The sequence below is a fragment of the Vulpes lagopus genome, chromosome 3, assembly GCF_018345385.1.
Source record: "Vulpes lagopus strain Blue_001 chromosome 3, ASM1834538v1, whole genome shotgun sequence".
NCBI classification, from domain to species: domain Eukaryota; kingdom Metazoa; phylum Chordata; class Mammalia; order Carnivora; family Canidae; genus Vulpes; species Vulpes lagopus.
This window is the reverse complement of record NC_054826.1, coordinates 95,810,912-95,827,476: the sequence shown is the minus strand read 5'-3', so window position 1 is coordinate 95,827,476 and position 16,565 is coordinate 95,810,912. Positions and strand designations below refer to the sequence as shown.

General features: G+C 47.4%; 1 protein-coding gene across 3 annotated transcripts; it reads right to left on the bottom strand.

Annotated features, from left to right (window-relative positions):
- Window positions 1–679: 679 nt before the first annotated feature.
- RHBDD2 (rhomboid domain containing 2) lies at window positions 680–13,055 on the bottom strand. 3 transcript variants are annotated; one of them, XM_041750443.1, is made up of 6 exons: window positions 12,812–12,949; window positions 11,142–11,267; window positions 10,876–11,034; window positions 10,397–10,804; window positions 4,170–4,320; window positions 680–1,623 (listed from the first exon to the last, which is right to left on the bottom strand). In XM_041750443.1, exons 4-6 carry the CDS (start codon window positions 10,557–10,559, stop codon window positions 1,266–1,268), a joined length of 672 nt encoding a protein of 223 aa, XP_041606377.1. In that variant the 5' UTR covers window positions 10,560–10,804; window positions 10,876–11,034; window positions 11,142–11,267; window positions 12,812–12,949; the 3' UTR covers window positions 680–1,265. The 3 variants fall into 3 exon arrangements, with proteins under 3 accessions (XP_041606377.1, XP_041606375.1, XP_041606378.1); XM_041750441.1 differs by lacking the exons at window positions 10,876–11,034; window positions 11,142–11,267 and having other exon boundaries at window positions 12,812–13,055; XM_041750444.1 differs by lacking the exons at window positions 10,397–10,804; window positions 10,876–11,034; window positions 11,142–11,267 and having other exon boundaries at window positions 4,170–4,284; window positions 12,812–13,055.
- Between the last annotated feature and the right edge of the window lie 3,510 nt (window positions 13,056–16,565).

Here is a 16,565-nt window from a genome sequence, read left to right as displayed (position 1 = left end):
CCTCTGATACCCAGGACCTGTTGAAAACCAGCCCAGAGTCGGCCATCCAGCTCCTAGAATAAATGATGATCACACATTGTAAGGTCTGTGAAAACACGTGCCAGTTGGCATGTTCTTGACCACCTCAGGGAGCTCCAGCCAAGGGCTGGCTGATCAGAAACCATGGTTCTCAGGCCCTACCGGCACCCGCGGGCTCAGGTACATCCCCATCCTCATCCTGACCTGCATCGGAGGGGCTGACCCTGCAGACTGTTTCTTGGGCTCGCTTGCCAGTGGGTTCTGGATGATCTGGTCCATGGGAAGCCCCCAAAGTAGATCAGACAAGTGGCAGAGGGGCCAGCCTCTTCTCAGCACCTCTAGCTTCGGATGCCAGTACTGACAGTGCCCACGTCACCCCTGGGATGAGGTTGTGCCAGGAAGCCTCCTCGTGTGCTCCCAGCTTGGAGTGCTCTCTAGGGGTAGCAGCGGCTTCCTGCTGTGGCCCATCCCAGGGTTGTCCAAGCATCCCATTTCCCCCTTCAGCTATTCCAGCACCTTTGCCACTCAGCACCCCCTGGCCCCGTGTCAGATCTCCACTGGGTAGAGGTCCTCTGCCTGGTTCAGCCTGATCTACTTCTCATCGCCATTGCACCCCACCGTCGCTGCCCTGGCCAGGACACAAAGACACCACACACCATGGTCAGGTTGGAGGCTGTTTCTTTATACAAAGGTAATCCACGCTATGGGTCCACCAGCATGCTGCTGTAGTTCACAGTGGCCCACATCACCCTTCTCCAGCAGAAGGCCGGGTGAGGAGGGTCATCATAGGGAAGCGACATTACACAGGCCAAGAGCTCCCGAAAAACAGACACAAACACACGGACACCAGAACCAAGGCACCACACACAGAGACGGGAAGGGAAGGCCAGGCTAGAACAGTCTCCTGGCAGCCACTGGTGGGCCCTTCTCCGGGATGCAGGGTAGCAGGTGGCACGGCCCTGAGCCTGAGCCAAGAAGTCTGGCTAAGCCAAGACAGAACTACATGACTTAATGTCACCACAGAGCGGCTTGCCCTCTGTGTCTGTAAACCAGGGACAGTAAACTGCACTTCACAAAGATGTGATGGGGGGTTGACAGGACGGAAATAGGGATCTCTATCAAAATACTTGACATAGAACCTGGCACATAGAGGTGTTCGATAAATAATTTGTCAAGAAAAATCTTAGCACAGAGAGGACCTTCTTCAGAAAGCCAAGATGTGAGATAACTTCCCTAGAAATTCTCCATCAGGGTATCAGGACCCTTGAGCACTCCTTGGAGCCTGCAGCCACGGGGGTGGCCAGGGCCCCAGAATACACTGTGCCAGGGCAGTTGAGGGGGGCGGGAGGCTGGACCCCCAGGGAGGCACCCGCGGAAGCTGGGTAGACACCAGAGGAGTTAGGGGTTGTGCCAAAGTGGTTCTGTACGTAACACAGGCCGGAGGCGGGCTGGTACGGAGGCAGGCTGGGCATGTGCCCAGGAGCACAAGCTGGCCAGGAGGCTAGTTTCTGGCTGCTGGTGTGCTGCATCTGGGCAACAGGGTGGTTTGGGGACAGGTGAGGGTGGCCACTCTGTGTGGGGTAGGAGCCGGGCACAGGGTTCAGCCTGGAACAGAACAAGACAGAAAATGGTCATTCAGCTGGTAACGCCCAGGCCCCTAGCCGTCACTGGACACGAGGAAAGCTTGGGGTCACTGTACCACTTTGTAGGACAACATGCTTTGGACATTTTCTGTAACTAGCTCTAAGCACCAAGTGAGGAGAGAGGTTAAGCTTAACCCGACAGAAAACATGCTCCGAGAGGGAAGGGCCCACTCACAGGCCTGCAGTAAGCCTGTAGGACGAAGAGCCATGGGGTCTGTGACTAAGGACACCTGAGGTGTAACCACTCGTGGCAGTCTGCCACTCAGATGGAGATGGGACCCGATGGAAGCTGTGACTGTGTCTGTGGCCGGCTCCGTCATCCTACCCAAAGGGAAGGGACCAACTTCTGTGGGAGGGAGGGCTTGAAGGGGGTGACATGGGGCTTGGGGCTGGGCCTTGTCTGTTGTGAGGTTTTCCACCTGTGGTTCTGGGGACAAAGACTCATAGTTCAGGGTGCCGACCAACAGGAACTGACAAGCCGGATGTGTGGAGCTGCCCATGTGGAGGTCAAATACCACCATGGACACGTGTGGCTGGGATCACAAATGGAGACACAGCCTGAGGGTTTTATCCTCTGAACTTTTGTGCAGTTTCAGATATGGAGAATGGCTGCCAATACCACTGATGTTTGTGTCAGGCAACTGGGCCGAATCCATACATGTTTCAAGTAAAACCTGACTTTATAAAACAGCAGCTTCAGGGGGCACCTGGGGGGCTCGGTCAGTTGAACGTCTGACTCTTGGTTTTGGTTCAGGTCGTGACCTCAGAGCTGAGATTGAGCTTCATGTTGGGCTCTGCACTCAGTGGGGAGTCTGCTGGAGATTCTCTCTCCCTCTGTCCTGCCCCTCATACTCTCTCCCTGTCTCTTTCTCCCAAATAAATAAATAAATCTTAAAAAAAGAAAAAAAACCCACTAAATCAGCTGCCTAAGTAAAAAACAAAGCACTTAACATTAGTATCTCATTTCTTCTGAGATTCTTAAAAATGTAGAGGATCTGGACTATGAGAAGCTCATTAAGAGCTTCTGGGAGGCCGAAGCGTCCAGACCACTGTGTAACTGCCAAAACAAACATATGTGTTGTAATGCCTGTGCCCCATTGTCAGGCCAGCTGAAACATCATGTTCTGTTCTGGGAGGCCAAAGCATGCCAAGATGATGAGGGATCATATACCATGCCATGTGAGGAACATGGAAGGACCTGAAGGGTCGCCGTCTCCCTGACCCAGATCTGTCATGGTGAAACGGAATCAGCCCTGGCACCAAGTGTCCCCAGTTACACAGCAAGGCAGCTGCCGTTCAGTGTGGAAGAACTTTCTTGTCAGGGGCTGCCTGGGAGATGAGACCCCAGCCTGGAGGGAGGTGTAAGTTGAGGCCAGGTGACCAACCCCAGCTGTCCAAGAAGGGGCTCATTCACAAGGTGCAAGTTTGTACCCCAGGATCCCTTAAGCCCCTGTTGAGTCTATGAGAACAATTAAAAGCCTAAAAGTCACAAGACACCTAACTAAAGTTCAAGTCTCCCACATATTGCTTGCATGAAACTGGATGAGTGTCCATTTCTGTTTTTCCCAGCACCCTTCCAACACCCTCACCCCAATGTCAAAGGAGACCTAAGATGTGGTCAAAGGGTCCTGAGCCGGTGAAGGCTGGGGCAGCTGCCTCCTGAAATAAATACAAACAGCAGCTTCCAATTCAACTGAAACCCTGCATCCAGGCCAGCATGGAGCACAGAACTGATTCCATAGCTGGAGGTAGGAAAGGGCCACTGGCAAAGCACCTGAACTTCACATGAGTCCTTTCTTCTAGGAGGACCAATGAAGGAGAGAAAATCTCCTAAGTGGTGAAGTATTGGCATGGATGTGCCCAGGGAAGGACACAAGAGGCCACGGGTGGGGAAGAGTAGAAAGGGGGTGAAAAGGACCTGGAAGAAGAGTCCCTAGTCCTACCCAGGGCCCCCTGCTTCTGTGTTACCTAGAAAGACTCCTGTCCTCCTTGGGCCTCCTCTCTGATAGGATGGAGTGAGGCTACATGAGACTTGCCTACCGCCTTCCATGGAAGGTGAGCCTGGATTGGAAGACCCGAAAACTTACCTGTCTCTTGCTGGGCAGCCGAGAAAGCTCTACCCCTCAGGTCCTGGGCTGTTTCACATCCAAGCCACCTTGTCAGTTGTGTGGACTGTCTGCTTCTTACCAGTGCTGCACTCCCAAGCCCAGGGGGACCGGTGCCGGGTGGTTCTTAGTGCCGAGGTCCAGTGATATCTACAGGGCCACCTCCTCCCATGGTTTGTCCCAAGTCACTCAGGGGCCTTCCCTTTCCCATTTCGGCTCAGTCCTTACTTTAGACACCGCTGCCGGGCAGACTCTAGATTGCTCGGAAGACATTTGTGCATGGAATCTCTGTGGCCAGGACCATCCACACCCGATTCCTTTTTCCCACCATACTGGACCAATCACACTGTCTACGGGCCCTGAAACTGCTTCAAGAATAAGCATTAGGAGTTCTGTGACTTACTTCCGGCCGTGGGCTGCTCTTCTTTCCGCGGAAGAGCCTGAGATGTACTTGAACACTGAAATCCTCCTCATCAGGCTGAAGGGGAACTTCTGGTCGAGCTTCAGTGCTACTCGCTCTGAGAGGTCGAGGGAATAGCAGTAGGTGAGACCATCTGAGGTTGGCATATTAAGTAAAATTGGAGACAGCTCAAAGCAGGAGGGCCGAACACTTCCCCGTGGAATAGAGGGTCCCGCATTTATTCTACAGGGGAATTAGCACTCATTCTACCATAAGCTGAAGCTCAGGCAGAGCCAAGGGTTGGGTTCCTAGCCCCTGCACTTTGGAGGGAACAGGGCCCAGCCCTTGAGGGTAGGTGACACCTCACCTGCCCCATGCTAACCTGTCCATCCTGAGGCCCCATAACTCCTACAATCTGTCACACCAGCACATGCTTCTGTCTCTGCAGTGGGGGAGGCAGGAGGCTGTCTCGATATCCTCTGGAGGGACTGACATCTTGTCTGTTTGTGCCAAAACAGAAGGCATTATGCCTCAATGCGACCAAGTGAGCTTCATGTGTGCCTCTTTGGCAGCACTTCCCCCACTAAGTGATTTGATGGCACGCTGATCATCTGACCTGTGTCAACCCACTACTGCCTAGGCAGCCATAAAGATTCAGCTTTTGTCCATCCATCCATCCATCTATCCGTCCGTTCAACAAATACTTATTGATCCCTTGTTATACACCAGGAACTAAGGAATGAATGCCAGACAAGGAGTAAGTAAAACAACTGGTGATAAGCAAAAGCTTATCTCTGGAAGACCAGGCTGGGGACCCTAACCTAGTGAAGAGAGATCAAGAAGGCTTTCCCAAGGAAGTGATGTGCACATGGAACCCTAAATTGTGAGCAGCAGCTGGAAGAAGGTGGTGGTGGAGAGAAGGCTGCAAGAAAGCACAGGGAGCTGTTCCTTGAGGTTCTTCACTGGAATTCTACTGGCAATTTGAGCAAGAAAATTCTTTGCTGGGCTAGGCTGTTCCACTCATTATAGGACATTTGGCATCTTCAGCCACCTGCCACCAAGTGGCAGTAGCACCTACTCACTGTAAAACTATTTTTTTTTAAATTTTTCTTTATTTATGATAGTCACACAGAGAGAGAGGGAGAGAGGCAGAGACACAGGCAGAGGGAGAAGCAGGCTCCATGCACCGGGAGCCTGATGTGGGATTCGATCCCAGGTCTCCAGGATCGCGCCCTGGGCCAAAGGCAGGCGCCAAACCGCTGCGCCACCCAGGGATCCCCCTACTCACTGTAATAACCCAAAATACCCCTGCATGTTTCTGTGTTCTCTCAGGGAGGGCAGTATTATTTCCAAAGACTGATTTCTAATGATAACGAATGCTGTGAGGAAGTGAAAAGTTGTCCCAGCTGATGCCTTCAGAATGACCTTAACAATCTGTCTGCTTCTGACTTTGACAAAGTCATAGTTACCGGTCTAGCCCTTCCACTGTAGATAAACGTAAGCCAGGACACAATATTTTACACAACTGTCTTCAGACTTTGGATAGCAGACACTGTCTGCCAGGCTGTGATACCTAAGACAAGGGAAACAAATGAAGTGAGCCTTAAGATAGAGCTGGCTTTTGGCCCGGAGGCACTTGCCAAACTACAACATTGAAAAGGGAATCCAAGTGGAGTATGGCATGTTTTGCTGAGCTGGAGAGACAGAGGAAACACAGAGAGAGGAAAAGAATGCGTGAGATTTGCAGGTCAGAGTAATGGAGAGGCGGCAGCTGGTCAGGGAAGGACTCCAGAAATGTACCTGGGGTTCTCCGAGTCTTTAACTGACTACTCATGTGCATACAATCAGGCTGAGACTACTCATGCCTGGCAAAGAGCAGCTACTAAGCTACTGAGAAAATAGTAACTATCAGAGATCTGTAAGTCTAACAACTCTTGGAGCCTACACAGGGCAAGGCCATGCTCAAGTTCTAACTAGACAGGGTGGAGACCTCACTGAACACTCAGGGCATTCAGAGGAGACTTCCAAAAAGGTAATGCCTTGACAAGTAAATGAACTGCCTATCACACAAAAAAATCAACACTTGTTAAAAGAAAAACAACAACAACAACAACAACAAAAAGAACCCAGCCAACTCAGCCCTCAATAACGCAGCATTTGCAGTATCTAGTGTAAACTAAAATTTTACAAGACATGTGAAGAAGAAAACAGGTTCATACTAAGCGGGAAAATCAGTTAAAAACAGATCCAGAAATGAAAGAGAAGATGGTATTCACAGACAAGTATTTTAAAACAGCTACTATAGTGCTTGCTTCAACAGCACATATACTAAAACAGCTATCATAAAAAATTTTAAAATAGCTACCATAAGTATAAGAAGGATTTAAAGGAAAACGCAAACACAATGAAGGAACAGATAAAGAATCCCAATACAGAAATGAAAACTACAAGAAAAAAAAAAAAAAAGAACCTCCTGAGCTGAAATATACAACATGAGAAATAAAAAACTAAGTGGATGGGTTTCACAGCCGAGTTCGTATTGAAGAAAAAGAGATCACTGAACTTAAAAGCAATGCAACAGAAACTATCTAAACTGAAATGGAGTGGAAAAAAACTAAACAATCAGAAAATAAACGGAGCCTCAGGGACCCACTGAGCAATACTAAGTAGTCTAACATATGTGTAATAGGTACCCTAGAGGGAGAGGAGAAAATTGGATAGAAAAAAATATGTGGAGACTGAGTGATGCTAACTTTTCTAGACTTGATAAAAACTCTAAACTCACAGATCCAAGACCCAATGATCAACTCTAAGCAAGGTCAACTCAAAGAAAATCACCACAAAGGCACATCATAATTAAATAGCTCAAAACCAACAAAAAAGAACTGTAAAAGGAGCCAGAGAAAACCAAGAAGTTATATATGGAAAACAATAAAAATGGTTACTGATTTCTCAGGAGAAAACAATACCAACCAGAAGTAATGCAATGATATCTTTAAAAGTGAAAGATCAGAAAGGCCAGCATTCTGTATTTAGTGAAATAAAGGCATTTTTAGAGAATTAAAAGCCAAGAGAATTTGTCACCCATGTACCCACTGTACAAGAAATGTTAAGGGAGGGCAGCCCCGGTGGCACAGCGGTTTGGCGCCTCCTGCAGCCTGGGGTGTGATCCTGGAGACCTGGGATCGAGTCCCGCGTCAGGCTTCCTGCATGGAGCCTGCTTCTCCCTCTGCCTGTGTCTCTGCCTTTCTCTCTCTCTCTCTCTCAATGAATAAATAAATAAATCTTAAAAAAATAAAATAAAATTAAAAAAAAAAAAAAAGAAATGTTAAGGGAGGTTCTTCAGGCAAGAGGAATATGATACCAAATGGAAACCTGAATCCATACAAAAGAATGAAGAGAATCAGAGAGATGCCTGGGTGGCTCAGTTGGTTAAGTGACTGCCTTCGGCTCAGGTCATGATCTCAGGGTTCTGGGATTTAGCCCTGTGTTGGGCTCCCTGATCAATGGGGAGTCTGCTTCTCCCTCTGCCCCTCTCCCTGCTTATGTTCTCTCTCACTTTCTTGCTCTCTCTCAAATGAATAAATAAAATCTTAAAAAAGAAAAAAAGAATGAAGAGAATTAGAAATGGTAAATATGTAGGTAAATATTGCTTTTTAATTTTTTATTTTATTTATTTATTTTTTAAAATTTTTTAAAATTTATTTATGATAGTCACAGAGAGAGAGAGAGAGGCAGAGACACAGGCGGAGGAAGAAGCAGGCTCCATGCACCAGGAGCCCGACGTGGGACTCGATCCCGGGTCTCCAGGATCGCGCCCCGGGCCAAAGGCAGGCGCCAAACCGCTGCGCCACCCAGGGATCCCCTAAACATTGCTTTTTTAAATTAAGAAATAGATCATTGACTGTTTAAAACAAAAGTAACAGTAATATATTGTGAGGTTTATAACACGTATGACAGCAGCACAAATAAAGTGTAGGACCATAATACAAAGGATGGGAAGAAGAAAAACAGAAATACACTTCTGTAAGATTCTTAAATTATATACTAAACTCTATGCAATATACTAAACGAACTATGCAATCAATGCATATCTGCATACTACCTACCAATCACAGACCTATACTAAGTGATATATTATTCAAAAGTAGTTTATGATAAACTAAAAATGTATATTGTAAACTCTAGAGCAACCACTAAAAAATAAGACAAAGAGGTATAGTTAACAGCAAATAGAGCAAACACATAAAAACCTATCTTTAAAAAATGAAATACTGAAGAGGCGCCTGGGTAGCTCAGTCGGTTAAACATCTGACTCTTGGTTTTAGCTCAGATTGTGAGATCAAGCGTCGTGTGGTCTCCCTTTCATTCTGTCCCTCCCCACCTCAAATAAATAAATAAATCTTTAAAAAATACTGAAGTACTCAACGGAAGTCAGGAAAAGAGGAAAAAGGGAACAAAGAACATCTGGGACAAAGAGGAAACAGAGAAGCAGGCAGACTTAACCTCAACTATATCAATAATTATACTAAATGCATATGAGCTAAACATGCCACTTAAAAGGCAGAGATGGTCATAACGGAGAACCAACTATATACTATCTACAATAAATGTGTTTTAAATATAAGGACACAAACATGTTAAAAATATAAAGAAAGAAAAATATATACTATGTAATCCTAATTTTAAGAAAGAAAGCAGGAATGACTATACAGTAATATCAGGCAACAAAGACTTTAGAACAAAGAATATTACAAAAGATTAAAATGGTCCATTTCACAATGATATAAGGTGACTTCATTAAAATGACAGAACAATCCTAAATGTGGATGCATCCAGTAATAGAGCTTCAAATACTTGAAGCAAAAACTGACAAGAATTGAAATGAAAAAATAGACAAATCTACAATTTTAGTTGAAGATTTCAATAGTCCCTTTTCAGTAATTGATAGAACAAGTGTAACTGCACAGAAATCTAGGACAACATCAACACCTTGACCTAATTGACATACACTGAACACTATACCCATCAACTGCAGAATGCTCATTCTTTTTAATAAGTACACTAGAACATTCACCAAGATCTATCAAATGCTAGGCCAGAAAACAAATTAAAAGGACTATAATCTTTAAAAGAATGTTCTCTGACCACATGAAATTAGAAATCATCAACAAAAAGAAATCTGAAAAACCACCAAAAATTTAGAAATTAAGAAACTCATTTGTAAATAACTCTTGGATCAGAGAATAAATCCCAAGGAAAATTAGAAAATACTTTTGACTCATTGAAAATGAAAACACAACATCAAAATGTGTAGGATGCAGCTAAAGTAGTGCATAGAGGGGAGTTCATAGCTTTAGATTTTCATATTAGAAAAAAAGGTTCAAAATTAGCAAAATTAAAATTTTAAAATAAGATGAACGATGCTAAGCAATGCATATTTGCATACTACCTACCTAATAGCTCACAGAATCACAGATTGAAAGAGATTTTAGGAATGTACCTTATGCAACCTCCAACACTACCAATGCTGATACTTAAAAAAACTAACCCACATTGGGGCGCCTGGCTGGTTCATTCGGTAGAGCATGCTACTCTTGATCTTGGGTTTGTGAGTACAAGCCTCATGTTGGGCACAGAGATAACTTAAAAAAAATTTTTTTAATAATTAAAATAAAGTAACCCACATTATATTTTAGAATCTCCCAATCCCCGCCATTGCCACAATATTTACACAAGGGACGTGAGGGTTATCCTAAGTTTTTAGCGACCCATAAGAGCCCATCCTTAAAAAAGTTTTTTTCTGACAAAAAGACTAAACCAAATGAAACCAAGACCAAACAAACCTGTTTCCTATTCCTTTCATGGAACATCTCTAGCTCATGGGTATTTCAGATTCTTCTGATGAAACCCTTTATCAGAATTAGCCAAATGTAGGTTTACGCCTCAGTTTACAAGGGGAAAAAAAAAACCCAAATCAGAATATTTCAAACTGGTAGTGCTAAGCTGGCATGAGATAGCTACTATGTTGATATTTTCCAGATGGGGATATTCTGGACTAGAGAAGGGAAGTGACCCACCCAAAACCACATGGTTTTCAAAACTGACACTAGAATCTAGATTACTTACATATGAGCCCATGGCTCTATCTAGGACCCCACCCCAGGCCCTCTGACTTGGTTCACTCTTCCGCCTGTCACCACCCTACAGTTCCTTTCTAGGAAGGATACATGCTAGCCCAATTCCAAGTCCACAGACATTACTGAGGAAGGAGGTCTGGGGAATGAGCCAGGAGGCGCACAGCAGGAGCCACGGCACCAGCATCGAGGGTACAACCATGCCAAAGACCAGGGCCCTCCTCATCCGAGAGCGGACAGAGTTGACTCCCAGCATGGCGAAAGCCACTGGGGTGAAACCTCTGGCATCCTCCACCTCCCCCAGCTTTGACAGTGATGACACAGCTTCAAATGATAGGAAGATGATAGCAGAGAAGATGGCGAAGATCACGGTGAAGAAGCAGTGGCGGACGGTGCCCACGGTTCTCTCAAAATTGCCAGCAAAGCGCCAGATGATGATAGCACCGCAGAGCAGGGATATTGGATTCTCATAGACAAAGATGTACGTCACCAGCCTGTAAACTGCAGAGGGAGCAGGGTTAGAGGCTTGGCAGTTGGTGGCTCTAAGGACAGAAAGCCAGGTTACAACCCACCTCAGGAAGGGGGAGTAGCTGGCTGTCAAGTGCCAGTGAGAATCAGCCACGAGCCACAATAGGCAGTGGGAGGCAACCCTGAAGGACCCAAGACTCAAAGTAGAGGTGTGAACATCCAATCTTTGCTCTTTCCCAGACCTGGAGCAAGTCTGTGACAAGCTTCCATGTGGGAAAAAAACAAAACAAAACAAAAACACTTTTTAGCATGAGATGATCGAATCTGTAATGTGCTTTATGATCCCTTTTTTTTAGGTTTGAATACTGACCTATCTCACCGGGCAGTTTGAGGGTTAATTAATTGTAACAGCTTCAGGGTGGACTGAATGGGTGTCACTTAACACTCTGTGTGCCAGTCTCCTCGGCTGTAATCCTGACCTCTCCTTCCATAGTGGCTGTTCAGAGGAAGAGAAAAGGGACCATGAATTATTTTGCACCTACAAAGATTATAAAACTATCACTAATAATATAGAGAATTCAGAAGTCTTCCTTGAGAGTGTTTGTACAATATTAGGGGTAGAGCAATGCTTTATGTGCAACAACAGAGCAAAGAACCTCACTCCTATTTTTCTAAAAGCAGTTATCGCTTATGTATTCTCATGTCCCTGCCAAAACATTAAAATGAAGGAGGGGGCTGGTGAAGTGGCAGTAATAGTGAACCCTGGGGTCGAAGGAGTGGAATCTTGGCTCTGCCACACCCAGGCTGGCTGAGTTCAGTCCAGTCATGGGCCTGCCAGCTTCAGTTTTTTCTTCATTGTCAAGTAGCAGGATCATGTCTGAGGCCTTTAAAGGTCTCTTATGTGTCAAATATTCACATGCCCATGAGCCCCACATCCAGAGAAGCTGTGAACTAAATGGGAAAAAAGGGGAATTCAACCTGATGCTGACATTTTGCATTTGTCTAACGAGGATGTGCTCTACGTATCTAGGGTGGGGGGAATAGTTTTTTTCCATTTGAGCAGGGAGGCAGGCTATGAACCATACACCTCAGGCCATCTCTGTAAGGCGGCATCATCTCAAGAATACTTGATTATTTGTTGAAACCGTTCCAAGTACAAACTGAAATTCCCAGGATAAATGTGAAGATTCTAGAAGCAACTCTATAGGGTTTGGGTATTAGACACCCCCAAGGCTCCAGTTCCAAAACACCACACAATTGAGAAACCTGTTGCTGTCTCAATTGCATGACTTGATAGCTCTGCGACTCCCCCACATTAAGCCTGTTACACCTAAATAATGGAGGATAATAAAGCCCACGTCATGGGATAGAGATTAGCGCTCCTTGAGGGGTGCTTTGCAAAACAACAAAAGCTATCCAGTTTTCCCATTTTCCTCCCCAGAAAAGAAGGGGGAAGAGAGACAAGAGATTAGAAATGTCTCTCATAAGCAGATGTTTGTACAACGGATCTGCAAAATTTCTCACCTAGATTACACAAACACCTTTCCCAAGGCATAAGATGCCTCCTCCCCCCAGGAGTTGGGAATCGGAGTCATGGTTAAGATGCACACGAGGAAGTAGAGGAAATTCTAAACCCCAAAGAGGCCAGGACGCTTCTATGGGTGGCCACAGATGATGCTCAAGTGTTGCATGCGGCAGAAACTTTTTTTTTTTTCCAGTGGGGAGTGGTGGTTAGGCCCTCCAGCTGACGTCGGTGTGTACACGGCGGGGACACGGGGAGGCATGATCCTCCTGGGGAGCCAGCACGGGCGAACCAAGACGGTTTGCTAGCGCGTGGATGCGGACAGGTGGCGCCGGGAAACCGGACCACGGCGGGTAGGGAAGGACTAGTGATGACCAAGATGGGCTCCGGACCGACAAAGACGCAGGGCCGGGGGGTGGTCCTCCGCGCCGAGCGGCTGGACGGGAGGCCCGAGCCCAGGGCCAGGCGAGGTGGGAGGAAGAGGGCTGGCCCCGCGGCCCGGCCCCGCCCCTGCTCACCTTGCCAGTTGCGCAGGGCCTCGGACCGCAGCGAGAGCCCCGAGGGCGCCAGGGGCGGCTGCAGCAGGAACAGGCGGGGCCCGGACACCAGCAGAGAGAGCAGCGCGGTGAAGAAGGTGGCGGATGGCACCTCGGGACACAAGGACCAGCTCCGACACCCGGGCTCCGAGGTAGCCATGGCCGCCATCGCTCCCGCGCCCCGCCTGGGCGCCGGCCGGTCCTCGGCTCCTTCCGCTTCCCTGCGGCTGTCTCCCTTGGCAACAGCGGCGGAGGCTGCCGGAAGCCCCGCCTCCTCGAGGCCCCGCCCTGCACCGAGCTGCCCAATCCGGTCGCGCCGGCCAGCCTCCCCCCGCCCCCTCCGCGCGCGGGCTGCGGGGAGTCGGAGCAGCGCCCTCTGGCGTGCAACGCTAGGACCGCGCACAGGTGCCGCGCTCGGACCGCTTGCGGTGCGCGGGTTTGGATTTCATCATCTCCGCTCCAGATAGCGAATGATTATTGTGTCTTGCGGTTTACAGAGCCCTTTCACACACACGCACACACACGCACGCACCTGCCTTATCTGTGCTTTTCCCTATTACACCGATGAGGAAGCTGAGGTCAGGGGAGGTCCCCGAATAATTCCGTTGAATGGCAAAGACAGAATTCGAACTCGGATCCTCCAACTGCTAGGGTCTGGAATTGTCTGGGAGGCAGCCTCCGGTGGCTGGATTAGAGAGGAGGAGGCAGGAGATGAGGGTCGAAGCGTTAGAATGTGACAGAACCAGTTAACACTCAAAGTGTGTTTAGCTCCTTCCCATCCGACAAGCCGCTTCTCCGGAGGTCAGCTATTTGGACAACTGGAATATTCTTCCCCTGATTCCAGGGGCGACAAGTGAGAAGTGGTAGCATTAGGATTTGAATCCGGTTTGCTAGGGTCCGAGTTTCTGCCCTTTTAACTGTTTCCCTTCCCCATCCCATCTACTGCTACCTGTATGTAAATCTGACCTGAAGCCTTGTGCGCTGCTGAAAAATAAACAATCCTTCACTCTCTGTGCAGATCACTCATATCCATTCTGTGGCCCTGCTCTGCCCGCTGTGTGGTTCTGGCAGCGTCTGTGTTCCCATGGACCTCAGGAAGGGAGCCTGAGATTCTTTTCATCCCCTGGTTTCCATTAATAAATATAACTATATGATTTTCCGGATATAAATATAAAGCAATGGGCACATTGAAGTGAACACTGGGTATAGAAATTAATTAAGGCTTACTCAACAGAAAGCAAAATGTGAACCAGGAGTGTGGTAGAGCTGCCAAAATCAGCAAATGGAAACTTGGGTTGCGGGAAGCAGTCCAGGCTCTGGAAAGAGGAAGGAGGTGGTGGTCCCAGATCCACTGTGCCCATCTGGCAGCTCCAGGAGTTCTGGGACTAGTTCTAGACACATCTGAAGAAGGGCAGACACATCTGAAGAAGGGCGTAGAAAGTTAGTTTGTTTAACAAAAGAAGCCAGGATTAGGAAGGAAGGAGCAGGTGGACTTCAAATCATATCTGATGAGGAACAACTACAGGAACCCGAGAGACTTCTCTGGAAAAGCTTCAGGAGTCCTGACCACTGGCTGTGATCTGAAGGGTTTTCCCAAAGGTGAGGGAGTTGATTTATTGTTACTCCAGAGTGGAGCATTGAGACTGAAAGGTGGAAAAGACAGAGAGACCATGTGACACAAGGAGGATCTTTCTTCCTTTCTTTCTTCTTTCTTCTCTCTCTCTTTTTTTTTAAAGATTTTATTTATTTATTTGAGAGAGAGAGAGAGAGAGAGCACAAGCAGGGGAGGGGCAGAGACAAAGAGAGAAGCAGGCTTCCTGCTGAGCAGGGAGTCCCATGTGGATGTGAACCCCAGGACTCTGGGATCATGACTTGAACTGAAGGCAGATGCTTAACCATATGAACCAGCCAGGAGCCACAAGGAAGAACTTTCTGACAGTAAGGGTTGTCTGTCTGCGGATAGACCCGATAGACTCCTGTCTATCAGGAGTGAGCTCCCTGTCACTAGTAGTGTGCAAGCAGAGTACATATGGTAACTGGACGAGAACATTGAAGATATTCAAGCATCAGGTTGCAGGTAGAAGTAGATGGCTTTTAAAATCCCTTCGGATACTCCAGTTCTAAATCTCTATAAGCAAACACAAACACATATGGAGGGCTGATACATTTGCCACTTACCACGGGGTCCAGGATAATTGGTCTCCTTGCAGATGAGAGTTGTAGTGATCTCACATATCCTACAGTCAAGGGAGCCTCCTATCTCTCCAACTCTATCTCCTTCTCATTCTTTCCAATTATGCCACCAGAAAACCCCAATACGTTCTCTTAAGCTCAAGGGATAGAGAACTAGAATGAGCAAAGCAGGGCCTTTAGCAAGCAGGCTTGAGGATAGGGCACCAAGGGACTGTGAGTCATTTTTGTTCTATCCATTTTGCCCTTGGTCTTCTAAGAGATTTCCAGGCCTCAAATATGCTACCCAGGGGTGCCTCTGATTATGGTTGCCCAGGCATCCTCTTCCTGGGAAAGTGTCTCATTCTCCAGGTGCCAGACTTTGAGGCTTTGGGACAGAAAACACACAACAGTGTGATGTTTTTATTTTGTTTTTTATTTTTTGTAAAGATTTTATTTATTTATTCATGAGAGACAGACTGAGAGAGAAAGAGGCAGAGGCAGAGGCAGAGGGGAGAAGTAGGTTCCGGCAGGAAGCCTGATGCAGGACTCAGTCCCAGGATCTTGGGATCATGACCTGAGCTGTAGGCAGATGCTCAACCACTGAACCACCTAGGTGTCCCACGAAGACACAAATACTGCATGATTCCATTTACATGAGGTCACTAGAGGAGTCAATGATAGAGATGGAAAGTAGATGGTGGTTACCAGGAGTTACTGGGGCTGCAAAGGGCAGGGGGAATGGGGAATTAGTATTTCATGAGTTTCAGTTTTACAGGATGAAAAGAGGCCTGGAGATGAATGGTGGTGATGGCTACACACAACCAGTGTGAATGTACTTAACACCACTGAACTGTACACTTAGAAATGGTTAAGATGGTAAATGTTGTGTGTATTTTACCACAATTTTTGAATTGGAAGGAAACTCCACACAAATCTGCAATCTTACGAGTTCTGGGATTCAGAGTTTGAAATGGATTTTACAGGACTAAGATCAGGGCCTTTGCACTTGCTCTTCTCGCTGCTAAAACGTTCTTCTCCTGGCTCTTGGTATGGTGGTTTTCCTTCCTAGCCATCTGGTCTGCAGCTCAGATGCTCGTTCAAGAAGGGTCTTCCCAGATTCCTTCTCCCTGTTACTTCTCTTGGTGCACTTGTTGCTGTTTCAGATTATCTCACCTATTCGGGTCTTTCCTCATCTGATTGTCACTCTTACTAGACTGTGAGCTTCCGGAGGGCACAGACCTGCTATATTGCCTGGCACCTGGAGTAGAGCCTGGGACATAGTTGGCACTCAGAAATACTTGTTAATTCCTCCTCTACATAGCTGGTGTCCTTGCGTGGGGGAAGACAAAGTTGTTTGAGGAGCTGAGAAGCAAGCACCAGATGCTTCGCTTGGCACAGCTGAGACAGCTCGAGACCAGTGCTAACCACCCATCTTGGCGGCTTGGGGTGCTCCTGGGTTTGCCCCCTATCCCAGATCCCTGCACGTCTGCAGAAGGCACAGAATGGCTGCAGGGCTCCACGGGGATGGGGATGGGGTGGGGAACTGCCCCAGGGGTGCGGGACA

Excerpts from the sequence above, each read along its gene's own strand:
- RHBDD2 (XM_041750441.1), bottom strand. The coding sequence starts at position 12,998 with ATGGCGGCCATGGCTACCTCGGAGCCCGGGTGTCGGAGCTGGTCCTTG. Across the intron at positions 10,805-12,811 it reads GGCCCTGCGCAACTGGCAAG|TTTACAGGCTGGTGACGTAC; the intron begins GTGAGCAGGGGC and ends CTCCCTCTGCAG. Across the intron at positions 4,321-10,396 it reads ACTTGGAATTGGGCTAGCAT|ATGGTCTCACCTACTGCTAT; the intron begins GTATCCTTCCTA and ends TGCCAACCTCAG.